This window comes from Barbus barbus, assembly GCF_936440315.1.
Source record: "Barbus barbus genome assembly, chromosome: 2".
Classification (NCBI taxonomy): Eukaryota; Metazoa; Chordata; class Actinopteri; order Cypriniformes; family Cyprinidae; genus Barbus; species Barbus barbus.
In genome coordinates this window covers 3,894,038-3,917,500 of record NC_136730.1, presented here as the reverse complement: position 1 = coordinate 3,917,500, position 23,463 = coordinate 3,894,038, and the positions used below count along the sequence as shown (strand labels likewise).

Here is a 23,463-nt window from a genome sequence, read left to right as displayed (position 1 = left end):
AATATTATTTCACTTTACAGACTGTTTAAATATACAGTACAGTAAAACTGAAAAACTCTCAAAATAAACTCCATTAACATTTCATTAAGCTTATCACAGTGCATTTCACCTTATTCACGAAGGGACCCTGCATTACTGCCTCAGATTTTGCCCAACAATGAAGGCTGCATCATTTTGCCTGTGTTTCGAACTGAAAAAAAAATGGCTGTGAATCCTTTAAATTATTTAAATATTCACTGAACGCTGTTTTATATCCTCTCTTCTCTTCTAACCTTCTCTCTCACAGCTGACTAACCCTGACGCCGTGGAAGGGCTCGTTCTGATCAACGTTGACACAAACGGACGAGGCTGGATGGACTGGGCCGCCCATAAGGTAGGTCTGTCAGCTGCATATGAAGTCCCTGCCTGATTAATAACAGGCAATATGTATCCAAAAATGACTCAAACTGCTTGTGTTTCTTCTGCAGCTCTCCAATCTGACATCTTCCCTCTCAGACCAAATCCTGAGTCACCTGTTCAGTCAGGTGTGTGTGTGTGTGTGTGTGTGTGTGTTTGTCTCTCTATATATGTATGTGTAAAGCAGAACACTTCGAATCAACCTGAGGTAGATATATCTATATTTTTTTCTTCTGATAATGAATGGCTGACTGTACTAACAGCTACGTAAGGCAAGACTTTACAGGTTGGGCTATTTCCAAAACATGTGGGGAAAATGGTCAGTTTCTACAGTTTAACATCATTACTCAGAAAAATTTGACTACAACATAATGTGACTGACCAATCAGAATCAAGTATTTCAGGGAACAGTGTAATCATTTTGTATAATGCCATCCATTATGAAGATTTGTCGTGTGTGTATTTGTTTGTTTTCAGGAAGAGATGTCGGCAAACACAGAGCTCATTCAAACTCACAAACAGAGAATCGCTAAAGCGCCAAACCTCATCAACATCGAACTCTTCTGGAAGAGCTACCAGGGGTAAAACCACACGCATTCGCCAAGAAAACGCTGATTCAGCAATGTTTTATACTTGCATCACTGTATGCTTCTGGCTGTTAAAATGTGAATATTAGAATCAATTATGCAAGTTTAAATGCTCAAAAATACACTTCAATTTGCATTAAAAAGTGATTCATCCATAACTATCAATTCCATGCAATTAAGATGTGATGCAATGCACATGTTATTATTGGCAAGAAAATCCACACGTGATACAACACAATAAAAGAAATACAATTTGAGCACCTTAATAATCAAACTTTTGTTTTTCTTTCTGCCTTGCAGGCGCAGAGATCTGAACATCGACAGGAATAACACGTTCAAGTAAGAATGATGACAAATAAAGCCATTCTCTCGTATAGACGTCTCTCTTTTGGCGTCTCCTCACATGTCTGTGTCTTTCAGATGTCCTGTGATGTTGGTGGTCGGTGATCAGGCTCCGTATGAGGAAGCTGCTGTAAGTCTTTAAGTCAGTCAGTCAAAAAAATAAAACATTTATCCACGGACACCCACAAACTGCACGTCTGTTTCTGTCCACTAGGTGGATTGCAACAGCAAACTAGATCCAACCACGACCTCGTTTCTCAAGGTTTGGATTTTGGACATGCATACAATCAAAAGAAGAGCAAAAATACACATAACATATTACTAAAGGGTCATTTAATTTGAATAACTTGTTCATTTAATCATCTTAAAATTATTTTATTAGAAAATCAGATCAGTTTATGTCACAAAAAGCAAGTGCAGTTTCACATGAACTCTGTGTTTTCATTCAGATGGCTGATGCCGGCGGGATGCCACAGCTGACTCAGGTAAGTCACATCACATCAGTATTTATCAATACTGATAAAAATATCAAAATCTGTGCAGTGTGTAAATGAAATGTGTGTCTACAGCCCAGCAAACTGACAGAAGCGTTCAAGTACTTCATTCAAGGCATGGGATACAGTGAGTGACCTGACTGTGTTTTATTATTGAAAAATATCATTTAAAAAAAATAATGTACATTTGGTTTTGAAAGAAATTAGTACTTTTATTCAGTGAGGATGCATTAAATTGATCAAAAGACATTTATAATATTACAAAATATTTCTGTTTCAATTAAATGCTGTTGTTTTGAACAAAGACTCTGATCACAGAAATAAATTACATATTACTATTAAAACAACAAACAATGGTTTTTAAATTGTAATCATATTTCACAAAATTCCTAATTTTACTGTATTTCTGATCAAATAAAGGCAGCCTTAATGAGAAGAAGAGGCTTCTTTCACAAACATCTAGCCGACTGCAAACTTTTCAACTGTAGTAATAACACAGCAATGTTTTTTCGTCTCATTATCAGTAAACAGAATGTTTAAGCCATTCCCAGAAGCGAACATAGTGTGGATCTGGGCCGACACTGGTTGCTGTCTGGGTTGGTTAACCAGATTCACTAGAGCAAGTGGAAAAACATTGCTGACAGAAGTGTTATTTCTATTTATGCTGTTGCTTTTTAAAAAAACTAAAATTCGGAATTTGCATCTTGGAATTTTGGGCATTTTACGGAATTCTGAGTTTGCATCTCACATATTTATTTAGACCTAACTGTTTGTTTGTTCCTTGTTTTTTGGCTTCTTCTTCTGTTTGTTCTCTGACGTTTGCCCCGCTTCTCTTCCTCTCTCAGTGGCGTCGTCCTGCATGACACGTCTCTCGCGCTCGCGCACCACCTCGCTCTCGTCCTCCTACTCCATGGAGGGCTCGCGCTCCCGATCCCGCACGCTGTCCCAGAGCTCTCAAGGCGGACAGCTCCCGCCGAGCCCGTCCCATAACATGGAGGTGTCGTGCTGAGGAGTGCCGGAGAGGGGGAGAGAGATGGACGGATGAAAGGCTTCGTGTGACGACAGACGGATGATGACGACTCTCTCCCTCCCTTCACTGACCCGTCAGGCAGATGATAACTCTGTGACATGGGCCGGGGCCTTTAGTGAGACCCAAATGTAGTATTAACCAACAGTAATACTTCTAATATGAATACTGATTATTAATAACGACAAGAGTCACTTAAAATATAAATAATGATGTTTCTCTTAATTAAATGTTGAATTTCTAAACAAAAGAATAGAGAAAAGAGTATATAAGCTCATAATGTGTGTCTATCAACTTCTTTGTGATTATAATTTTTTGGTGTGTTTTTGTATTCTGTATTATTTTTTTCTGTTATACAATCCTGCTGCTGTGAGAGGGGTGCAGTATTGTCGGTGAAAGTTTTAGGCCGAAGTACTCGTCTCTGTAGATGACAGCCACCTCATGTCTTCCATTTGCCCTTAATGAAAAAGCTATAAAACGAGAAAGAAAAATACTGTAATTATATATGGTTTGTTTGTTTGTTTTGTTGCGGGGTTGGGGCCATTGGGGTATTTGCCTGTTCTGAAATGCATGCCAGAATCAGCCTATAATTTTAACTTTTTTTAAGGATTTTACGTTTATTTTTATTTCGCTGAGAGCGTGAATGTGTGGTCTTAAATATATAACAACAACCAGAAAGTCACAGGAATCGTTGTTTTGACGTCAAGTGACATGAGGTTCACATTTATATCTGTGATGTATTTTCATAGAAATCGGACGTAAACAATGGACGGGGATTAATCTGTCAGGAATTGATTAGATGGTGAAAAGCTGTCTGTATGATGGTGGTTAGGAATAAAAGAAAAGGAAAGTTGTTTGAAGTTAACGAAGACTAACGCGCACAATGGATCGCTTAGAGTAAGAGCAGAAACAGGAATCAAGAAAGTAATAAAGTCGATTTCAAGTTGACCTTCAGGTGAGGGCAAGATTGGTAGAAGTGCTTCCATCAGTGAGTGTGTGTCCAACAAAATGCTGATAACCAATAGAAATCAGCTAATTTGTAAAACACATCTCTGCAAATCACTAAATAAAAGATACCACAAGAAAATATGTCAGCAGTTAAGCCTACATGAGACTTTGACATCCTTTTTCCAGTTATTAAATTAAATGTTTTCTAGTTTTATGAACAAGAAACAAAAAATTGTTCTGCTTGTGTATCATAAATGAGCCAACAAAACAAGACAGCGTACCTATTAATATGTTTGCAAATTTGAACAAATTGATTCGTGCGATATTTGGAATTCAATTCGCCAAGTTGTGAAGTACTTACAGACTGTCAGGAGAGTATGGTGGGCATTTACATGATCATAACTGGTGCAAAATCCCACATGTAAACACATTCATAAGTCCAGTTATAAAGAAATCACCTCAACTACTAGTTTAAGAAATAAAATACATGCAGGATGAATAATAATGGTGTTTATTCAAGCAAATGCTGATTTATAAACAGTAATTAATCTACAGTGCGCTCTCAATAAACGAGTTGGTGATTTCGTAGGAATTCATACGATATGATTTGTATATAACCAGAGTAGAAATAAGCCTCTAAAGTGGGTAGATCGTACAAACGTACACAATTAGCCACCAATTCGCCAAAACATAAAATACTGACGCACTGACGTGAGAGTGTGTTGTGAGTTTTTGGATGTGTAGACTACCTTAGATTTGGGGACATGTACCATGGTATTTTTTGAAGTACTTTGGAGGACAATAGCATTGTAGGCTACAGTATAAATATGGTAACCACCTAGTACTGTAGTATATAGCAAAGGCCTATAGTTTAGTCACCGATGCCATGGTAAGACCACAGTAGTTTGTTGTGACTAACTCTGTTAGTAGAAGTGTTTGGTTGGAAACGTTGAGGTGGACTCATGGTGATGGTGACGTTTGTTATATGAATGGTTTAACGTAACTTGAGAGCTTTAGCTCTGGTTTGAAGTGTACTTAAAGCCATGATGTGATCTAATGCTGAACCATAGTGACTTGTACACAGAGTGAAACAGAATGTGTGGACATGTCTGAGCGTGCGTGTGGTGCTTTAACTTAGTAAGGGGATACGTGCGCGTTTGTTCAGAAGAATGACACTTCAAAGCGCTTGTGTCAAATTCACTTTGCTGATTAACCAGCCCCTTCACTGCCAACAGGGTTTAGCCATTAGCTCCAAGAGCTCTTCTAATCGGCAAGTCATTGAGATTAGCAGTTTAGCGTAGCTGCAATGTTTAAACTTTAAACAAATAGAAGATTTGTTATATAGAGCGCTCGAAAGAATACCGAAATCACTGCATTTTTACAATATTTTTTAACATGATTGCTAACACTTGCCAGTAACAACATAGACCAAAACCTCACAACTGCAAATGCATTGTAATAATCACTTTCAGCAAAACACTGCCCTGAAAATGACAATAAAGGCTAATCAACGTTAATTGGAGAGTTCATCCAGTGTTCGTAGAGACTTTTTCTATCATTCGTGACAGAACGTTGGCTTTATTGGGTGTGTAAATGGGAAACGTGGTATTTTTCTTCTTTCTTTTTAATGGAAAGTTTATGTTGAGATGTTGGAATATTGATAATTGTGTTCAGCGTAAAGACTGCAAGATCATCCCAGATTCAAAGGAGCCTTTACCAAAAATACAAATAGATGGAATCTGAACATTTTACCAAATATATAGAGAAATAACCATATTAATTTGAGAATAATGACACAATGAAATAAAAATATGGGGAAAGGAATGGATCAGGTCGTGGCGTGTGTAGGGACGGTGTGAATGTAAATGTGTGTCCATTTTTATTTTTAACTCTCCTCAATGATAAAACCCTTTTATTTTCTGTGAAGTAGATTTGCGTCAGTGTGCTAGTTCTTGTGTAACTTTTTTAGCTTTAGTACTAAAAAAGAAAATAATGTAATTAACAAAAAAATAATAATAATAAAAAAACATTGTTACAGAATGCAATCAAAATTAATTGTGTGGATCATTTCTCTGTGTAATACTATGAACAACTGGAAAAAAAGTAATTAAAGGGATCAAAATGACACTGTTATTTGAGTCTTATTTTCATATGTACTTTTTGGTCATGTCAAATATTTGATGTGGTCCTGTGACAATCTGATTTTAATATGTCACTTAATTTTAATTGAGGATTCTTAAAATGCAACTCATCAGGAATAAATGAATAAATACGTGAAATATTTGCACTTTTAAAAATGTGCTTGTCATGCATGTACAGTGAACATGTTTTATATTTTGTGTCTTTTAATTTATGCTTAATATCTAAGAGAGTGTTTTCTAACCGATTATTAAAATATGTGCATATGTATTTGGCAGTTAATGCATTACTTTTTTTGTCATTATCAAAATGAATGTTCACATTTTCTGAAATTGTAAAGTGTATTTAGGGTATATTTCTTCAATGATTTGTTTTTACTACAGTTCATATTAAATGCTCATAAGAAAGCATCCCCCAAAAGTGTTTCATATTAACCACATTTCTCTTTAAAATGATTAGATGTTAATGCTGATTTTACTGAGTTTGAGCTTTCACAAGTAATCGCTGTTTAACACTGTAAACCTAGTCTATTTTTAGATGTAGTCTGGGGTCAGATGACAACAAAATGTTACTTGGGAGATTGTGAGCCACTCCTGTAATAGTTTAATTTTCTCTCTATCTAGAAATCTGGACCATGGTTACTCGTGTGTCTGATGTGGTCAGTGTTGATACACAGCTCTGTTTGTTCCTAGAGGGCTGAAATCACCTCTAACAGAAGAACAATAAGTGGAAGCGCTGAAACACAATCCCGTTCTTCATCGAAACGTACAATTACCCAGCAGGTCAGAGAGGGGTTTCCACAGAGATCAGAGATCTGACTGCTAACACAAACACCTATAAACCTCACCGACGGACCAACTGATGTGACAACGACACAGAGAGCAGGTAAGTTAACCTTCTCTAATATTACACTAATATTATATACATATATGAAGCAGAAAAGCAGAAGCAGTTTCCCTGTGGATGATTAACACTGACATTATTTTCTAGAACCGTTTAATCAGAAGAAAGAAGACGATAAAAGCACCCACTACGGTAATTCATATTTTGAAACAAGATAAATAATATTTTCATTACAGCAAACACAAGGGTGCCAACATGTGATGACAGGCCTATATGCTTATATATTACAACAGTAATCATGTGAACTGTATAACTGCATAACTGTACTTTTATTGTATGCTAAATCTTATTTTTACGTAATAAGATTTAATGTAAGATTTTAAGATTTTATGTAAGATTGGTGCAGCCATTTTTAAGAATTTGCCAGGCTTCCAGTTATTTTAACTGTACAAATACAGTCCGTTATGCTGCTTATTGTTGAAAAACTGTTATTTATTCTCAAAGTATCTTAATTAATTATAAACACCCTGGTTAGTAGCACAAGTAGTTTTCCCCTTTAGCTATTTACTTACATCGGCTAATAAATCGGAAGTCAACTTGCCCAATAAGGTGGATAGCTTTACCAATTGTGATTACTATGAGACCAGCTACAGTGCATTATGATTCAATAATATCAGCAGTGGAATTATATTATCTATCAAAAACAAATTCTGTTCAGTGTGGTTCAACATATTGTTTATTTCCCAAAGGAAGATGAAGCATTTGATTCTCTTTGCTGTAACTGCTCTCCTGCTCTTCAATGGATGTCACTGCACTTCCACAACAGTAACATCTTCGACGTCTGCAGAATCTGCAGTGTCTCCAGCATCTCTAGCATCTACAGCATCTCCAGTGCCTGCCAATCCAGCCTCAAGCGCAACCACCGCAGCAGCTTCAACAGCAGCCACGATGACCACGGCTTCAACTACAAGTGCAGCAGCAACTACAGTCTCGTTTCCCGTCTATCAGCTTCTCTGTGCGGGTAAGCCAGCTCTTTCCACTTAGGCTATTGTAGAAAAAGAGTAGGCTATGTGAATTTAAATTAGCAGATGTGATTATTTTTGTGAGTCAAACTTAAGTTTAAGTTAACTTTGAGGACTTTTTACTTGTATTTGTAGGTTTTTTACTTGTATTTGTTTTACTTAAAGGGATAGTTTACCCAAAACTGATTTTTTTTTTCATCATTTACTCATGTCGTTCCAAACCTGTATAAGAGACAAGAGGTTTGCATAATAGAATGGGTGGTTGGATGACTTTTTAATAGCTTTATTAAAAGATAGAGTTCACAAATCTGAAGGCATTTTAATTATTTGAATTTTAGACCAAAATAAAGTTCAAATTGAAGAATTTAAAAAAATATAAAATAAAAACAGACTGCAATTAACCTTATATAACAGGTTTAATACTCAACATCCCACTTATAAATGTTGCACGGAAATACAATTTCATAAAAATTTCAATGGTTAGTTTTCATAAACAAGGCCTGTTTCAAATTTTCTGAACAAAATCAAATCCTATACAAAGAAAAAAATCAAGAGCGTTTGGTCTAAAATTAATTAAATATAATGTAAAATTACAGTAAAATGATACTTTATAATAATAAGTAGGAGTGAGCCACTGGCTCAAATTACCCCAGGACTTTTGGCTCATATTTAAAAAAAAAATAAAAAATCATCCAGCAGTTTAGAGCTAACATAATGCTAACAGCCTGACAGTATCATTTCCTAAAGCCCAACACATGTGATACTTTTTGGATTTGTCTGTTGTTCAGACACAAGAATCATGAGTCCTTGGACATTAAAACAAAAACAAACTTCCCCACAGGCTCAAATTATCCTGTCATTTTTTAAAAGAAAGAATTAAATTATGACAAAAAAAAAAAATATTCCTTTGCATATATATGCACACAAAGTAGATATGTGTGTGTGTGTGTGTGTGCATGTTTATGTGGTTTATGAGGACACAAATTTGTATGCATGGGTATGACAGAGGTATAACAATATGAAGGTGGTTTATGAGGACACTGCCTATGTCCCCGTAATTCAAAAGGCTTAAAAACATACTAAATGGTGTTTTTTTGAAAATCTAAAAATGCACAAAGTCTCCTGTGAGGGCTAAGTTTAGGTGTAGGGTTGGTGTAGGGCAATAGCACACACAGTTTGTTCAGTATAAAAACCATTACGCCTATGGAGAGTCCCCATAAACCACAAAAACCAACATGTCTGTGTCTGTGTCCGTGCGTGTGTGTGAGTGCGTGTGTGTGTGAGAAAATAATAATTAATTCTGCTTCTGTGCAGGTGTTCTTACCTGGACACTGTCACACATTCAGTGGAGAAATTAGCTGAAATGTGGCGAGTGGAAGATTAATCAATCCAGCAGATGACTTTAAATATGAATTGTGTTTCTAATGTTCACAAATGATTGTTTTTGGACTTCACATCATATTAATAAATGCTCTTCAATATGGCTTTGTGAAGTATTATCTTATACATGAATATCACACAGCTGATATACCCTACATCTTATTTGAAGAACAAGGGGAATTTACTTTAAGCATTTTTTACAGCATTTTTTTGATATACAAGTTAATAGTATAAGTTCCATACATATTTAAAGTGTCATGCAAAATATTACATTGACTGTTTAAAAATGTTTTAGTAGTTTAGTAGCTGAATAATTCAACAACCAATGACAGAATTATCTGAAAGGTAAACATAGACCTATTCCATGACAGGTATGTTGCAATGTTTAATTGACTATATTATTAATTGAAGATAATATAAACACTATGAATTAAAATTAAATTACTTAAAGGTGCCATAGAATGGAGAACTGTCTTTATAGTTGAATAATAAGAGTTCTGTACATGGAAATGACATGCAGTGAGCCTCAAACACCATAGTTTCCTCCTTCTTATGTTAAATCTCGTGAATAAAAAAGACCACTGAAAAATAGGCGAATCAGAACATAACACTGACTGTTACGTTACAGTCAGGATCACTAATAGTTACGCCACCAACATTTGCATAAACCTGCCGCCCATGTTCTCGGCCAGCCTCCAGCCGAATCATCAGAAGTTCTGCAGGTACTGTGAAGAAACAAGCGAGGACAACAGCGAAAATGGCATATCATGGAAATAAATGTTCTGTTCCAGGCTGTGCAGGGGATGTGAAATTCAGGGATGGGTTGGTGTCTGTATTCAGAAAGGCACTGAAAGCAAATGACGCATTCTAATAAAATAATGCGAGCCACTAAAGGAACACGGTTAGCCTGTTACATTACAGTACACACGATTTTACTTACCCTATACACAGAGTAAGGAGAGATGACTGAGGATGATAGCGAATGTTTTACAGATCCTGAGCACCACTGACAAGCATCTGATCTTGTAAAATGTACTGCCGCTCCATAGTATAAACAGAGTACGTGCGATATATATAAAATGACTGTTTAATAAGCATAACATGCAATAAGAGCCTTTGTGCAATAAGGTCTTTCTTTTCATTTTTGATGCGTAGGCTGCAGGGATGTGCGGTATATATTATATTTCAAACGGTACGATATCATAATTCTGCTCAATTCGGTATTTCATACGCTGCAGTTGCGAAATGCACCTGTAGGTGGCAGTGCTTCCCAAATTGCTGCGCAACCAGTAAATGTGACAACAGAACAACGTGATGGATCATCAAACAGATTAAACTCTATCAACGCACCCGAAATTAATAAATAAAGAGAACAGTAGAATGAAATATTATCAAAATATTCTTCTGACGGTGGTGACGAAAACCTGAATTTTTACTATAAAATATATTGAATCAATCAATTACTGTATTAAAACAAACACAACAAGCGGTGAGTATGTTATCGTTTATAAAGCTTGTATTCAAGAGTCACATTTAAGTATTTTGATATGTTATTGGAACACAAAATCTTATGTTGGTGACATCTGACGGTGTTGACAAAGTTCGCATTTCTTTCCCAAAACAAATGGAGTTCATGTAGTAGCCAGTTTATTTTATTTGTTTCTGTTGATGTTAGATGCTAATAGAACCTGCTTCAGGAGAATAAAATGAGAAATATTTCAAATAATTTCCTCAGAAATTGGAAGATGGTGTTGCCATATCATGGTTGTGACACAGGAAATATTCAAATTAGAATTTAAAATATTCTAAAACTATAAAACTGACCAGAGCCTGTCTGGCTGATGTACTCTGCAGAGGAGGATTGTGGCAAGGGGGGCATTTAGAGTGACAGCTGCCCCTCATATTCCCTGATTTTACATTTTAATGAATGTCTGACAGTGTTGACAAAAAGTGGAGACACAACTTTGAAACCTTACGAAACATGCATGTGTCACTGAAAAACAACTTTGCTTTGATATGAGATATTAAGTGTTGTCTTTGATAAAACAAGCTCTATTTTATCATTAAAAAACATTTTTATCCATTTTATAACATATGAATGAATGAACCCTGAGATTATGGCCCATGTGTGGCCCTTTTCTTTAATCCAGTTCGGGGCCACTTCAGGGCTGTCATTCTTTGTGGTACTTGGGCCGAGGGAAAAGTGATTGTGTGGCCCGGAGCTGTGCCAGAAAAGTTTTGCTATATGGGCCGGAAGTGTGTATTTAGCACATAAATACTCTGTTATACATCCAAATCATTCTGTGAAACTTTGGCCATGTTTAGCATGAGAATCCAACTCAAGCAAATATCTTTAACAGCATTGGACCCCCCTTTAATCAAAGAACAAAAAACAAAAGAAATCACTCACTGATCTTGACTGATTATGTTTAATAACTTTAATTAATCTATGTTTTATTTATGAAAAGAAAACTATGCAGTGTTTTTAAACTTTTAATAAGTACCTGAAATTTGGTTCAGTGGTTTATGCACTATATTATATCTATAATTATTTTAATTACATTACTAGCTGTCTTTGTTTATTTACAGTACACAGTTACACAAGATGTATTGAAATTCTTAAATATGGGAATAATCACCAAAAGGTAAGCAGAAGGGAATTAAATAATATTTTCATTGTCAAGTAGTAGTAGTAGTCCTTTATTGTCACTAGTCACAAGTACCAGCGAAATTAGCCATCAACCTGTCCATACACAAACATACATACTATACAATATGACAGGGGGGTGGACAGGACAGGAAGACAGGGAATTGAGGAAGAAATACAGCTTAAACATGAGGAAGGAGGGGAGAAAAAAATAACCCCCAGACTATGCTCCTGGGAGTACAGTGTGAGAACAGGAAAAACACCCCAGCAACAAAAGCACATAATCAATACACCATAGACACACGACTTGCAACAGGTGGGGGGTAATCCAGCTCCTACAAACAGCCATCCGGTCCAGCAGCTATTAACCCTAATTATAAAGAAATTTCAGGCAGTGCATTTAGAATAAGAATTAACATCTTTAACAAAAGTACATTTTGTAAAATAAAGACAGTCTTGATTTCCAGTACGCTATTTCCATTGCCACAGTGACATTTTCTAAAATGTTCAACCTCCGCATCATCTAGTCACTTGTGCACATCACAAAAGCAGATTCTCATTCTTTTGAACAAATTGAGATTGCTTTGGTACATTCATGCAATAGTTTTGCCCCTCAAATCATCTAGTCATTAGTTCATGGTATAAGTCATTAGATGTGAAATGGTTGATCTAGTTGTCATAAACTGTCAAACATATTTTCTACACATTTCTATTAGACTTTTTGTAAATTTGCCATTAATTGTGCAAGTGAATCTTGACTTTCACTAATGAAGAGAATATGGATCAACCAATTATATACTAGTTCTCTGAAATAGCTTAAAGGTGCATCTCATGAACCTTCAATTGGAAAGCATATATAGACAGAGGACAACGATCAGGGTCAACAGAATAGAGGATTAGGAGTAAGGATGCATGGTGGAAGGATACAGAGGCAACACAGATGAAGAAGCAGAAGAGGCCAAGGACAGAGGCGCATATCAGATCAAATAAGAGCCACTATTGAGGACCATATTGTTAATCATGGCCTTACAATGGCTGAAGGGTTCAGATAAATATTGGGAGATCGACCATATCCTCAATAATTCAAACATTTTGAAACAGTCTCTTTCAATCAATATCCCACATACAGTAATGTGTAAATTTGAACTTTTGAAAGGATATATGGCAATCATAAGAAGCGCAGCCTTCTGCATTTCAATACAGTAATTCAGATAGTTATCCAAACTGTTGCCATACAGCAGGTCATACTAACAGAGTGCAGTATTGACTAAGCATTTTGACTGTCTTGTTTGTGAACAATGACACTAGGACTTTTCATTCTGATGGCACCGATATGTTCATTGACATAAATACTTAATTTTGAATTTTGAATTTAGAAATCACACCACATCTACAGACAGAGAGATCATCTGTTATATATTTCTATTCATCTTCAGTCACATTAAACAAGACAGTCAAATAAATATCTACAATTAAGGGTTTAAATACATTTTACACAATGATAAAAATAAATGAGCAAATTTGCAAAGGATAATTTAAGAAATTAATTGATGAAAAATGCAACTAGAATTGCCTGTGACAGACTGTTACAGTGTCTTTTGTAACTTGTAGTGAGCTGTGACTCTGTGTTAAATCCTGTAGGAGGACAGTGATTAACAGAAAGCCACATTTGTGTGGCGGTGTCCAGCAGAGTATGTGAGCGGAGCGGCGAGTCAACAATTTCCCCTCCGTGCTCCGAGCATTTAATAATCACTCCGCTCCAGCTCCACTCCGGGTTCACCATGTTCCCCTCGCTCACTGATACCAGAAACACCGCTCCGCCTTTGCTAAACATCGAAAATATTTCAGTCTGTTTGAAATGTCACAGTTCTGTTCATAGCGTATATTAAAAACTAAAATAAAAAACAGGAGAGTTTCAAAGTGACTTATTGGAAAACTAGTGTTCAAACTTTTTTCCTACCACATGACAAGCTAATAACCTGATTGTCAGCATTAAAAGGCATAATTGCTGAATTTTGTGGTGCAAATTTAGTTTGTGATGAAAATAACAGTACGTTTTAGTCAGTTATTTTACCTACGGATCGATAGTTTTCTTACAGATTTCTGCTCGTTAGAAATCAGATACAGATGAAGTAGCACTGAAAGATTAGGCTGCATTGTTTGAATGCATTATTGAGAGTGATTGCGTGTGAATAAATGTTGTAGTACTTGTTTAAATCATTAAATTTCATAATTTCAGCTGAAAATACTCAGTATCTAGAAGGAACAAACAAATTCCTTGAGAACTATAACTTACCGCTCATGTCCACTGCTGTCATCATAGCCTTCACATTCTTTCTGATTTGAGTGATCCTTCTCTATGAAACTACATGTGAATTCTTGTTAAATATGCAGTTATATTATGGGCTGTTGGCATGAATTGTACTGGTGGAGCAAGTGAAAACCACAACGCTCCAACCAGGGCTGGACTGGGACAAAAAATCGGCCCTGGCATATTGGCCCAGGCCGGCCCACTACATACGATCAAAATACTACCCATCTTTGCACGCTCTTGAATATGTATACCAGCTCCTATTCCATAAAAGCACTAAAGCCATATAATAATAGGTAGGAAACAGTGAGAGTTGACACATTAAAAACTTCTAAAAAGTGTAATTTATTAATATAATAAAACTATAATCCACACCGATGAATCCTAAAACTATAGGCCTATATAGTTATGACATCCTGTGTATATGCCTGTGTGTTTGAGGGAGAAAGGGACGAGACATGATGAATAGTTGATCAGATGATCACTGTTTCCCATAATATAGCATTAAATAAACTAAACTTACTTAGTCAAATCTGTAAACTCCTTAGATGAACATTTAAAAGCATAAGAAGGCATCCTGTGTGTGTGTGTGTGTGTGTGTCTGTGTGTGTGTGTGTGTGTGTGTGTGTGTGTGTGTGTGTGTGTGTGTGTGTGCGCGCGTGCACAGTGGTGTATAAAGTACCTGAAAGCCATACTCAAGTAAAAGTACAGGTATCTTACCAAAAAATGACTTTGGTAGAAATTGAAGTCTTCGTTTAGAATATTACTTGAGTAAAAGTCTTAAAGTATATGATATTTATTGTATTTAAACGTACTTAAGTATTGAAAGTAAAAGTACAAGTAAATGCAAAATGGAAAAGAAGCAAATAAATATATATATATATATATATATATATATATATAAATAATATTCATACAGCTTTAGTAGCAAGATTGTGTTCAGTTTGAACTCTTTCTTCCATTGTGTATTTTTGGGTAAGAAGCACTTCATCCGGTACTTAGTGTCTTTCATTCCAACATAAGAAAACATTTCTGGCATCTGCATCTGAAATAGCATTAAGATGTATTTATTTACACAGTTTAATGTATCTCAGAGGGGACATGGATGCATTTAAACTGCAGTTACAGATGCATAAATAGGCCTAATGTTATGTTTTTAACATAAAACACTGAATACTGAGATTTGAAATAATTTAAAACATGAAAAGAAAAGTTAAATTAAAACGGCTAGTAGGTGACAGCAAAAACTTTGGTGACAGAAAGTGACCATTAATGAGTGAGTCACTGAGATTAAAGTGATTCATTCAAACGACTGATTCATTCAGGAACAGAGCATTTGACTGTGTTAATGAGTGAATCACTGAATCATTTATTCAACCGATTCATTCAAACGACTGATTCATTCAGGAACAGAGCATTTGACTGTGTTAATGAGTGAATCACTTAATCATTTATTCAACCGATTCATTCAAACGACTGATTCATTCAGGAACAGAGCATTTGACTGTGTTAATGAGTGAATCACTGAATCATTTATTCAACCGATTCATTCAAACGACTGATTCATTCAGGAACAGAGCATTTGACTGTGTTAATGAGTGAATCACTGAATCATTTATTCAACCGATTCATTCAAACGACTGATTCATTCAGGAACAGAGCATTTGACTGTGTTAATGAGTGAATCACTGAATCATTTATTCAACCGATTCATTCAAACGACTGATTCATTCAGGAACAGAGCCTTTGACTGTGTTAATGAGTGAATCACTGAATCATTTATTCAACCGATTCGTTCAAAAAGCTGATTCATTCAATAAGTACACCGTCCATTGCTCAGAGACGCAAAACAGTGCTGTGATTTTTGTTTGGAACTATTTTCTTTGGCAAAATTTTGCAAAAACAAGCAATAAGTCTAAAATGTAAGTCACTTATTGCTTTACTGAACTTGTATGAAATGATTATTACATGTGTTCATGCTGATATCTGCAGAAAAACGGTACTATCTGTGTGATATATAAGTTAACTATATTATATAAATATAAAAAACATACAGAAGCATTTTTGCGTCTATAATTTAGAATGCCTGGAATTTTGAGTTTTAATACATTAATAAATCAAGTGTGTGCTCTCTGTGTGTGATTTGATGATATAGCCTACTTGATAATGTCAGATCACACATCATTACAACAACACTTACCCTATTATTGCAGAAGATATACTGTATATCACACACCCCAGACTCCACTTTGAGCTGAAAATCAATCATCCGCGATTGTGCGCGCACTTGTTTGCATGTATCAGAGTAAAAGTATACTTTTAATTAGGAAATGTAGTGGAGTAAAAGTAAAAGTTGGCTGAAATATAAAAACTCAAGTAGGCTACAGATACTCCCAAAAAATACTTAAGTATTGTAACGAAGTAGGCCTACTGTATTATTACTTCGTTACAATACACCACTGTGTGTGTGTGTGTGTGTGTGAGCGAGAGAGGGGAGTTGTTTAAAGATGTGATTGGGTCAGCCCAATGTCAATTAAGAAAATAACCAATGGGCTGCTGATTAAATGTCTCACGGGCCGGTCTGTCTGGGGAGAAAAATCCTAAAACTACTTTTTTTGACAAATACATTAAACAGCCGCAAAGACCACGGCGCCGTCAACTATTTAGACAGAAAAACTATAGGCTGCTAAGAGTTTTATGGGCCGATCAGACAAATATGGTATGAGAAGATGTATAGGCCCGGCCCAAAAAGTACATCGACCCAGCGACAAAATGCCCGGTCTGCCAGATGACCAGTCCGTCCCTGGCTCCAACTTTTAAAAAACTCCACTCCTCGCTCCAGTCAAAATCACACCGCGCTCTGCTCCCGTGCTCTGATTGTGAGTAACTGTTGCTGTCATGGCAGATCTATTACAGAACCAGCCGCTATCAAAATAATCTGTCTGCGGGCCAGATATTATTGCTGGCGGGCCAGTTGCCGACCACTGCTCTACAGCATAGCGTTGCCCAACGGAACGATTTTCTTATGCCACATGTTCAGAACATGTTTTTTAAATGATTGCAGCAAATAAAAATGTTTGAAAAGTATCAAAGAACAGTACAATAAGGTGTAGGAGTCACTATCAAGCACCATTTGAAGGTGGGACGTCCTGTTCTGACACATGGCCACAGGAGCACATGGTGTCAGAAGAAGGCAAGATTATTTGCTTTAGTAATCTTATGACTTTTGTCAGGTTTTATGATTTTTTATTTTGCATGTTCAGAAATAAAAATAAAATAAAATTATCAATAAAATGTTCCCAAATAAACCAAAAAAAATTAAAAATGATGTGGAATATATATATATTTTGTTATCATGTACCATCAAAATGCATGCAGTAGAGCAGTGGTTGTAAGCACCTCTGTCCTGCACATTTTGTATGTCTCCCTTGTCATACACCCAGTTCAGGTCTTGCAGTCTCTACTAATGAGCTGATGAGTTGAATCAGGTGTGTCGGGCAGGGGTGCTTGTAGGATAGGTTTGAAAACCACTGCAGTAGAGGGTTAAATTATACAGAAATCATTGTAATCTGATATAAGGACTGGACAAGAATTTAAAGTTGCAATGAACTGGAAGTAAATTTTCTATTGTGATGGAATCAAAACAATTATGTAGTGTACGATGTATCAGAGGTTGATTTGGTGTTTTCATGTAAGTAAAATGTAAGTGCACTTAATAATTGGAGAATCATATACACATTACATCACCAGAGAGAAGACGATGTTGTTTCACCAGAAGAACCATTTACAATATTATGATCAAACATGACAAGGTCAAAGAAAGAAAGAAAGTTGTCCAGAAAATTTATTTTAATTACTTTAAATAAATGGATTATGGGGAATGAATGAATTGAATGAATGAGTTGATTTTCTGATTTTATGGCCTCAGGAACTGTAAAAAAAATGTACATCAAACTGAGCTTTACAGTAGGGCTAAATTTCCAAGTACTTTTGTTCAAACAGACAAAACAGAACAAACGTGTCAATGAACTGGAGGATTCTTACCTTCTTGTCCATTCGCCATAACCTCAGTCCATAAAAGCCCTGTGGAAACAAGTGACTGAATTCACTTTCAGAGGACCAATTTGATATCGTTGCTAATACATAAAGCATCATCTCAATGATAACGACATTACTAAACATTGATTTGTCAGATGTAACTAATGACACATTAAAATTCTGCGATGAGCAGACTGTTTGAAATTAAAGTTCAATAACTGGACAGAAATTGTTTAAAATGGGATTTACTTTAGAAACCTGTTCACAACACACAAAATAACCCAGGCACATATGGTCACACCATTTGGCATCGCACCCCAATTGAAAACACATGCAAGTAAATTACTCCATGTGGTGCTAACTAATGCCAAGAAAACGGTCCTCATGAACTGGGGGAAGTCGTGGCCTAATGGTTAGAGAGTCGGACTAGTAATCGAAAGGTTGCGAGTTCGAGCCCCCGGCCGGCAGGGATTGTAGGTGGGGGGAGTGAATGTCCAGCGCTCTCTCCACCCTCAATACCACGACTGAGGTGCCCTTGAGCAAGGCACCGAACCCCCAATTGCTCCCCGGGCGCTGCAGCATGGCTGCCCACTGCTCCGGGTGTGTGTTCACGGTGTGTGTGTGTGTGTGTGTGTGTGTGTGGATTTGTTCACTACTCACTGCTGTGTGTGTGCACTTGGATGGGTTAAACGCAGAGCACCAATTTCGAGTATGGGTCACCATACTTGACAATACGTCACGACAAAAAAAAAACTGGAAATCTAGGAACACCATACATATTGCATCTTAGTAAAACCTGCTAATAGTTTGCGTGTAAAACCTGTCCATTTCTGTCCAAAACAATATGTTAAACTTACACACGTCTTGGTCATGCCTTGTCACCTTCCAGCAGTCATGAATCTACTGACCTTTTATTTATTTTTTTCTGAAACCACCCACTACTATGCACCTCCACCTACATTCACATATGCTGGGGGTGGAGGTGGGGAGGAAGGCAGATTGGGAAGAGATGACAACACTGATTAATGTTAAATCTAATTACAATTATTTAAAGATTAAGGAATTGGTTGATTGGATTTCCTGGGACCCCTGTAGGCCCTTTCATCCCAGGCTCTGTCTGGTGAGGTGGGGATTTGTTGGGGATGGGGTTATGCGAGGCCTGGGGCTCGTGCCTTGTAACCCCCCTGGGTCCTAACCAACACACTTCATTCTTGTTCTGAATGGGCCTCGAACCCGGGTCTCCGGCATGGGACGCAGGCACACTAACAAGGTGTCAGTCGCTAGTGCGCCTCTTGAGATCAGGGGAGTGAGGTTTACCTGCACAGCACATACCCGCTGGCCTCCGTTACACCTTCCTGCCGTCTCACTGTAGTCCCTCATACTGGGTTACACGCCTCTCTTTTTTAACGAATCAAATATTAGTTGACACATATATTTATTAAGAGTTTAACAATGAATGCATTATTAAAAAAAAAAAAAACAGGCTAAGTGTGGTGATGGCCTGGACTTCGCCTCAGGAGGTTTATTTAATTTTTTATTCATTTATTTATTTATTTCCCATTCTGTTTCTATTCTATCAACTTGTTTTATTTTTATTTACTAAAAAAACAAAAACAAACAAACAAACAAACAAACAAAAACTGGTAACACTTTATTTTAGGGTCTCTTAACTAGTTGCTTATTAGCATGCATATTACTAGAATATTAGCCATTTATTAGTACTAATTAAGCACATATTAATGCCTTATTCTACATCCCTAATTCTACCCAATGCCTAAACTTAACAACTACCTTAATAACTATTAATAAGCAGGAATTTATTGAGGGAAAAGTCGTAGTTAATAGTGAATAAGTGTTCCCTTTTCTAAAGTGTTATCAAAAAACTAAATTCTGCTAGCTTGTTTTTTTTTTTTAATTATCATGAAAAATAATAAGAACTTGACTCTTTAACACTAGCTCTATCTCTTTTCTATCTACTCTTCATTGTTTTAATTCATTATATATCTTGCTACGTGTACTGCGTTAGACTAACCAGGGCTTGTCACAACACTATTATTGCTCTTTTGTTGGTTTTGATTGCTTCTATTGCCCTCATATGTAAGTCGCTTTGGATAAAAGCATCTGCTAAATTATTACATGTAAATGTAATATAAATATGTGTGTGATGTTCTGGGGAGGAGGGAGGGTCTTGGCCCTATGCCTCCTGAGTTTGTTTATTATAATTATAATAATAATAATTTCATTATTACTCTCATTATAGTAATTTTATCATTTCTACTGTAGCTATACAGTATCTGTTATATGTTTTTAGAAATAGAATCAGATGACGACATATTTCTGTGGAATCACTACCAGACCAAAGACAAAACAATAAATTACATTATATATATAGTCACATAAAAAACAGCTATTTTAAATTGTATTAATATTTCATGGTTTTTACTGTATTTTTGATCAAAAACATGCAGCCTTTTTAAACAAAATCATCTTTCAAGAATTTGAAAAATCTTATTAACCCCAAACTTCTGAGATAGAATTGATTCATCGTGGCTGATTGAAGACATCTGTATCTCTTTTTAGGATGATGAGTTTGAGTTTTTTACATTTTATGGAAGACAGCTCATTTAAATGTGCATCATGTGACACTTTGTCTCTCCTCCCTTCCATCTATATCACACTCACCCATCTCTCTCTTCACTGCACCTGCTGCATTTTCTTTTATGAACACAGAGAACAGAGTTTATGTCAGTCTATATTTTGTGCACAGTTTTGCTTATTGTCATGTGCAATACATGTGCAAAAGTGTAATGTTAATATTTGCTTATAATAAGCATGCAGTAACATTGTGTGCTGTTTTTGTATATTTGCATATCTCACTCTCACTGGTTGAGTCTAACATACAGCTTTCAAAAAGCGAAAGTAATAGAGTGGTGCAGGTATAACTGTTGTTGGGGACTCCCAAAACCAAAATATGAACCTTTCATAACCCATAATAGGGGCTAATTTAAGATATAGGCACTGACCATCAAAAACATTATAGACACTGGCCATCAATATTGGTCAACCACTACATTTTAATGTATAAAATGTATTTAAGTGTACTGATGAATTCACATTTTCAGTAATGTTTTATTAATTCATTAGTGTACTTTATTCTTCATGCTGTAACGGCCTGATGTGTCCAGTCGCCCTCTGCTCAAACTCTCATTGAAGGTTTGAAAAGTGTTCGTGATTGGACATTTTGTGACTAGAAGATTGTGGTTTGATAATTAGCGTGTGTTAATGCATCGAATGTTTTATAATGTTGATGGGATTTTGAGTTTGTTGAGATGTATTGACATGGGATTTTTCTGATTTAGTCAGTTAAACACTTGTAATAGGAATCATCTGTAATGAGTCTTTCCACCTGATCACTAGTGCCATTTATTTTAAAATGAACTCTTTGTGAGAGTAATTCCCTGAAGAAGGCTGAGTGCTGAAACATTTGATCAACTTGTGTTTTTTGTATAATAAGAATAAGAAGAAAAACCTACAGATACATTTACAATAGCGCTTTGTGTATAGTACTGTACAATCATATCAGGGGTCTCTTCTCACTGACCACCAGAGTGTAGCATCCAGTCAGATGACGCAAAAGCAGCCACAGCACAACACCACACACCAGCTACAGGTGGAGAGGAGAGAGAGTGGCAGAGCCATTTCAGTGTATGGGGATTATTAGGAGGCCTTGATTGATAAGGGCCATTGGAATTTGGCCAGGACACTGTATAGTGTCCCTCCCTATCACCACACTGGGGTGTTAGGACCCACACAGACTAGAGGATGATCACCCCCTGCTGGCCTCACTAACACCTCTTCCATCAGCAACCCAGTTGTCCCTGGAGGTCTCCCATCCAGAAACTGACCAGGCTCAACACTGCTTAACTTCACCTCTGATTGGCTGATCTCACAATAACACACAGCGTGTTCGAATACACCTACAGTACTTCCATACTATAGAGTACGCAAAAAAAGAAAAGTAAAAACAGTATCTAATGGACACTTTAATGTCCTGTGAGACCACAGGAAAGCATTAAAACACAAGACAAATATGAGTAAATTTCTGTCTTTTACGAGCATCCAAAATTCCATAGTCAGTGAAGAAAGATACTGTTTAGAGCCAGATGCCGTCGTTACAACTTCTTCCAGCAGCGGCACATGAACATATGTCAGCCAAAAGCTGCATTAGAGGTGCTTTTAACAAAGCTGTCGTCGTGACAGAGTGTATATTTCATTATTTATGAATTCACATTTTCATTAGTATACTGTTTCTTCATTTAAATGTATTATCTGCTCTAGTAACTATGTATTTATGCACTTTTTGTGCTATCTTATGAAGTTTCTGTGTCGCAGTGTAAAAAATGGCATAAGAAAACATGGACATTTAGATTTAGGATTTTGGTTTGAGCCCATTTCATGTTTAATGTTGGAGATCCTCTTATGCATACTGATCAGCAAATAAAAAAGTGAGAAAGAGGTTAAAGTAACACTTGAATCAGATGCAAACATGTATTGTACTACAAGCGAATGCAATTTACTGTTATATAAGTTGAGATTATATGACGAGAGAGCAACAGTACACCTGCATGTATAGCCTAGTGAGATAATGTGGACGTTCTCTGTGCCTATATTTCCATAATTAAAGAGTTGAGTGTGCTGTTACTGCTGACTTTTATTTGCATGTGTCATTACATTGTGTGCATAGCACTCATAACACAACAGATAATAATACTGACACAGCGTATGTGACATATTGTAAACAAAACAAAACAATGCTGCCCCCGAGGACGCCCTAGACCGGAAGAAGTGCCAAACAGCAGACCCTGCACCAGTGCGGGATAAACGCTAGGAAAGAGTACAAATTTTGTAAAAATACTCTTTATTTTGGTATGCAAAATAAAGAGTATTTTTTTGTTAATTATTTAACAAAAATAAATAAATGAATAAAAGCAGAAAATGCAAATGTTGAGGTGGATTTTCCTGTGAAGGCACTATGGAAATGCAGTGCTTCATTACAGATCATGCAGACTCTCCACTCCAGAGCCTGGGCATGGCCTGTGAATGCCCCTGAGCGCTGACCCTGCAGTCTCCAGCCTCCACCACATTCAAATTAACACGCTTCCAAAGAATTACTGCAACAAAGAAAGCATTCAGGAAAAATATGTAAATGAGGAAGAACACTGAAAAGCGCTTTTATAAATAAACAAATGATGTGATGCTGAATGACGGATGAGAGCAGATATAATCATC

At 36.5% G+C, this 23,463-nt stretch overlaps 1 protein-coding gene across 1 annotated transcript in view; it reads left to right on the top strand.

The window, feature by feature from the left end:
• The window catches only part of LOC306842655 (protein NDRG2-like), a 42,566-nt gene extending 36,646 nt beyond the window's left edge, over positions 1 to 5,920 (top strand). The window contains exons 8-16 of the mRNA XM_079373622.1: positions 287 to 373; positions 468 to 524; positions 874 to 977; positions 1,284 to 1,322; positions 1,404 to 1,455; positions 1,540 to 1,587; positions 1,775 to 1,810; positions 1,895 to 1,946; positions 2,665 to 5,920. Coding sequence (XP_079229748.1) covers positions 287 to 373; positions 468 to 524; positions 874 to 977; positions 1,284 to 1,322; positions 1,404 to 1,455; positions 1,540 to 1,587; positions 1,775 to 1,810; positions 1,895 to 1,946; positions 2,665 to 2,828 — 639 coding nt within the window. The 3' untranslated portion in view covers positions 2,829 to 5,920. The remainder of the gene's footprint in view (positions 1 to 286; positions 374 to 467; positions 525 to 873; positions 978 to 1,283; positions 1,323 to 1,403; positions 1,456 to 1,539; positions 1,588 to 1,774; positions 1,811 to 1,894; positions 1,947 to 2,664) is intronic.
• The last annotated feature ends 17,543 nt before the right edge of the window (positions 5,921 to 23,463 follow it).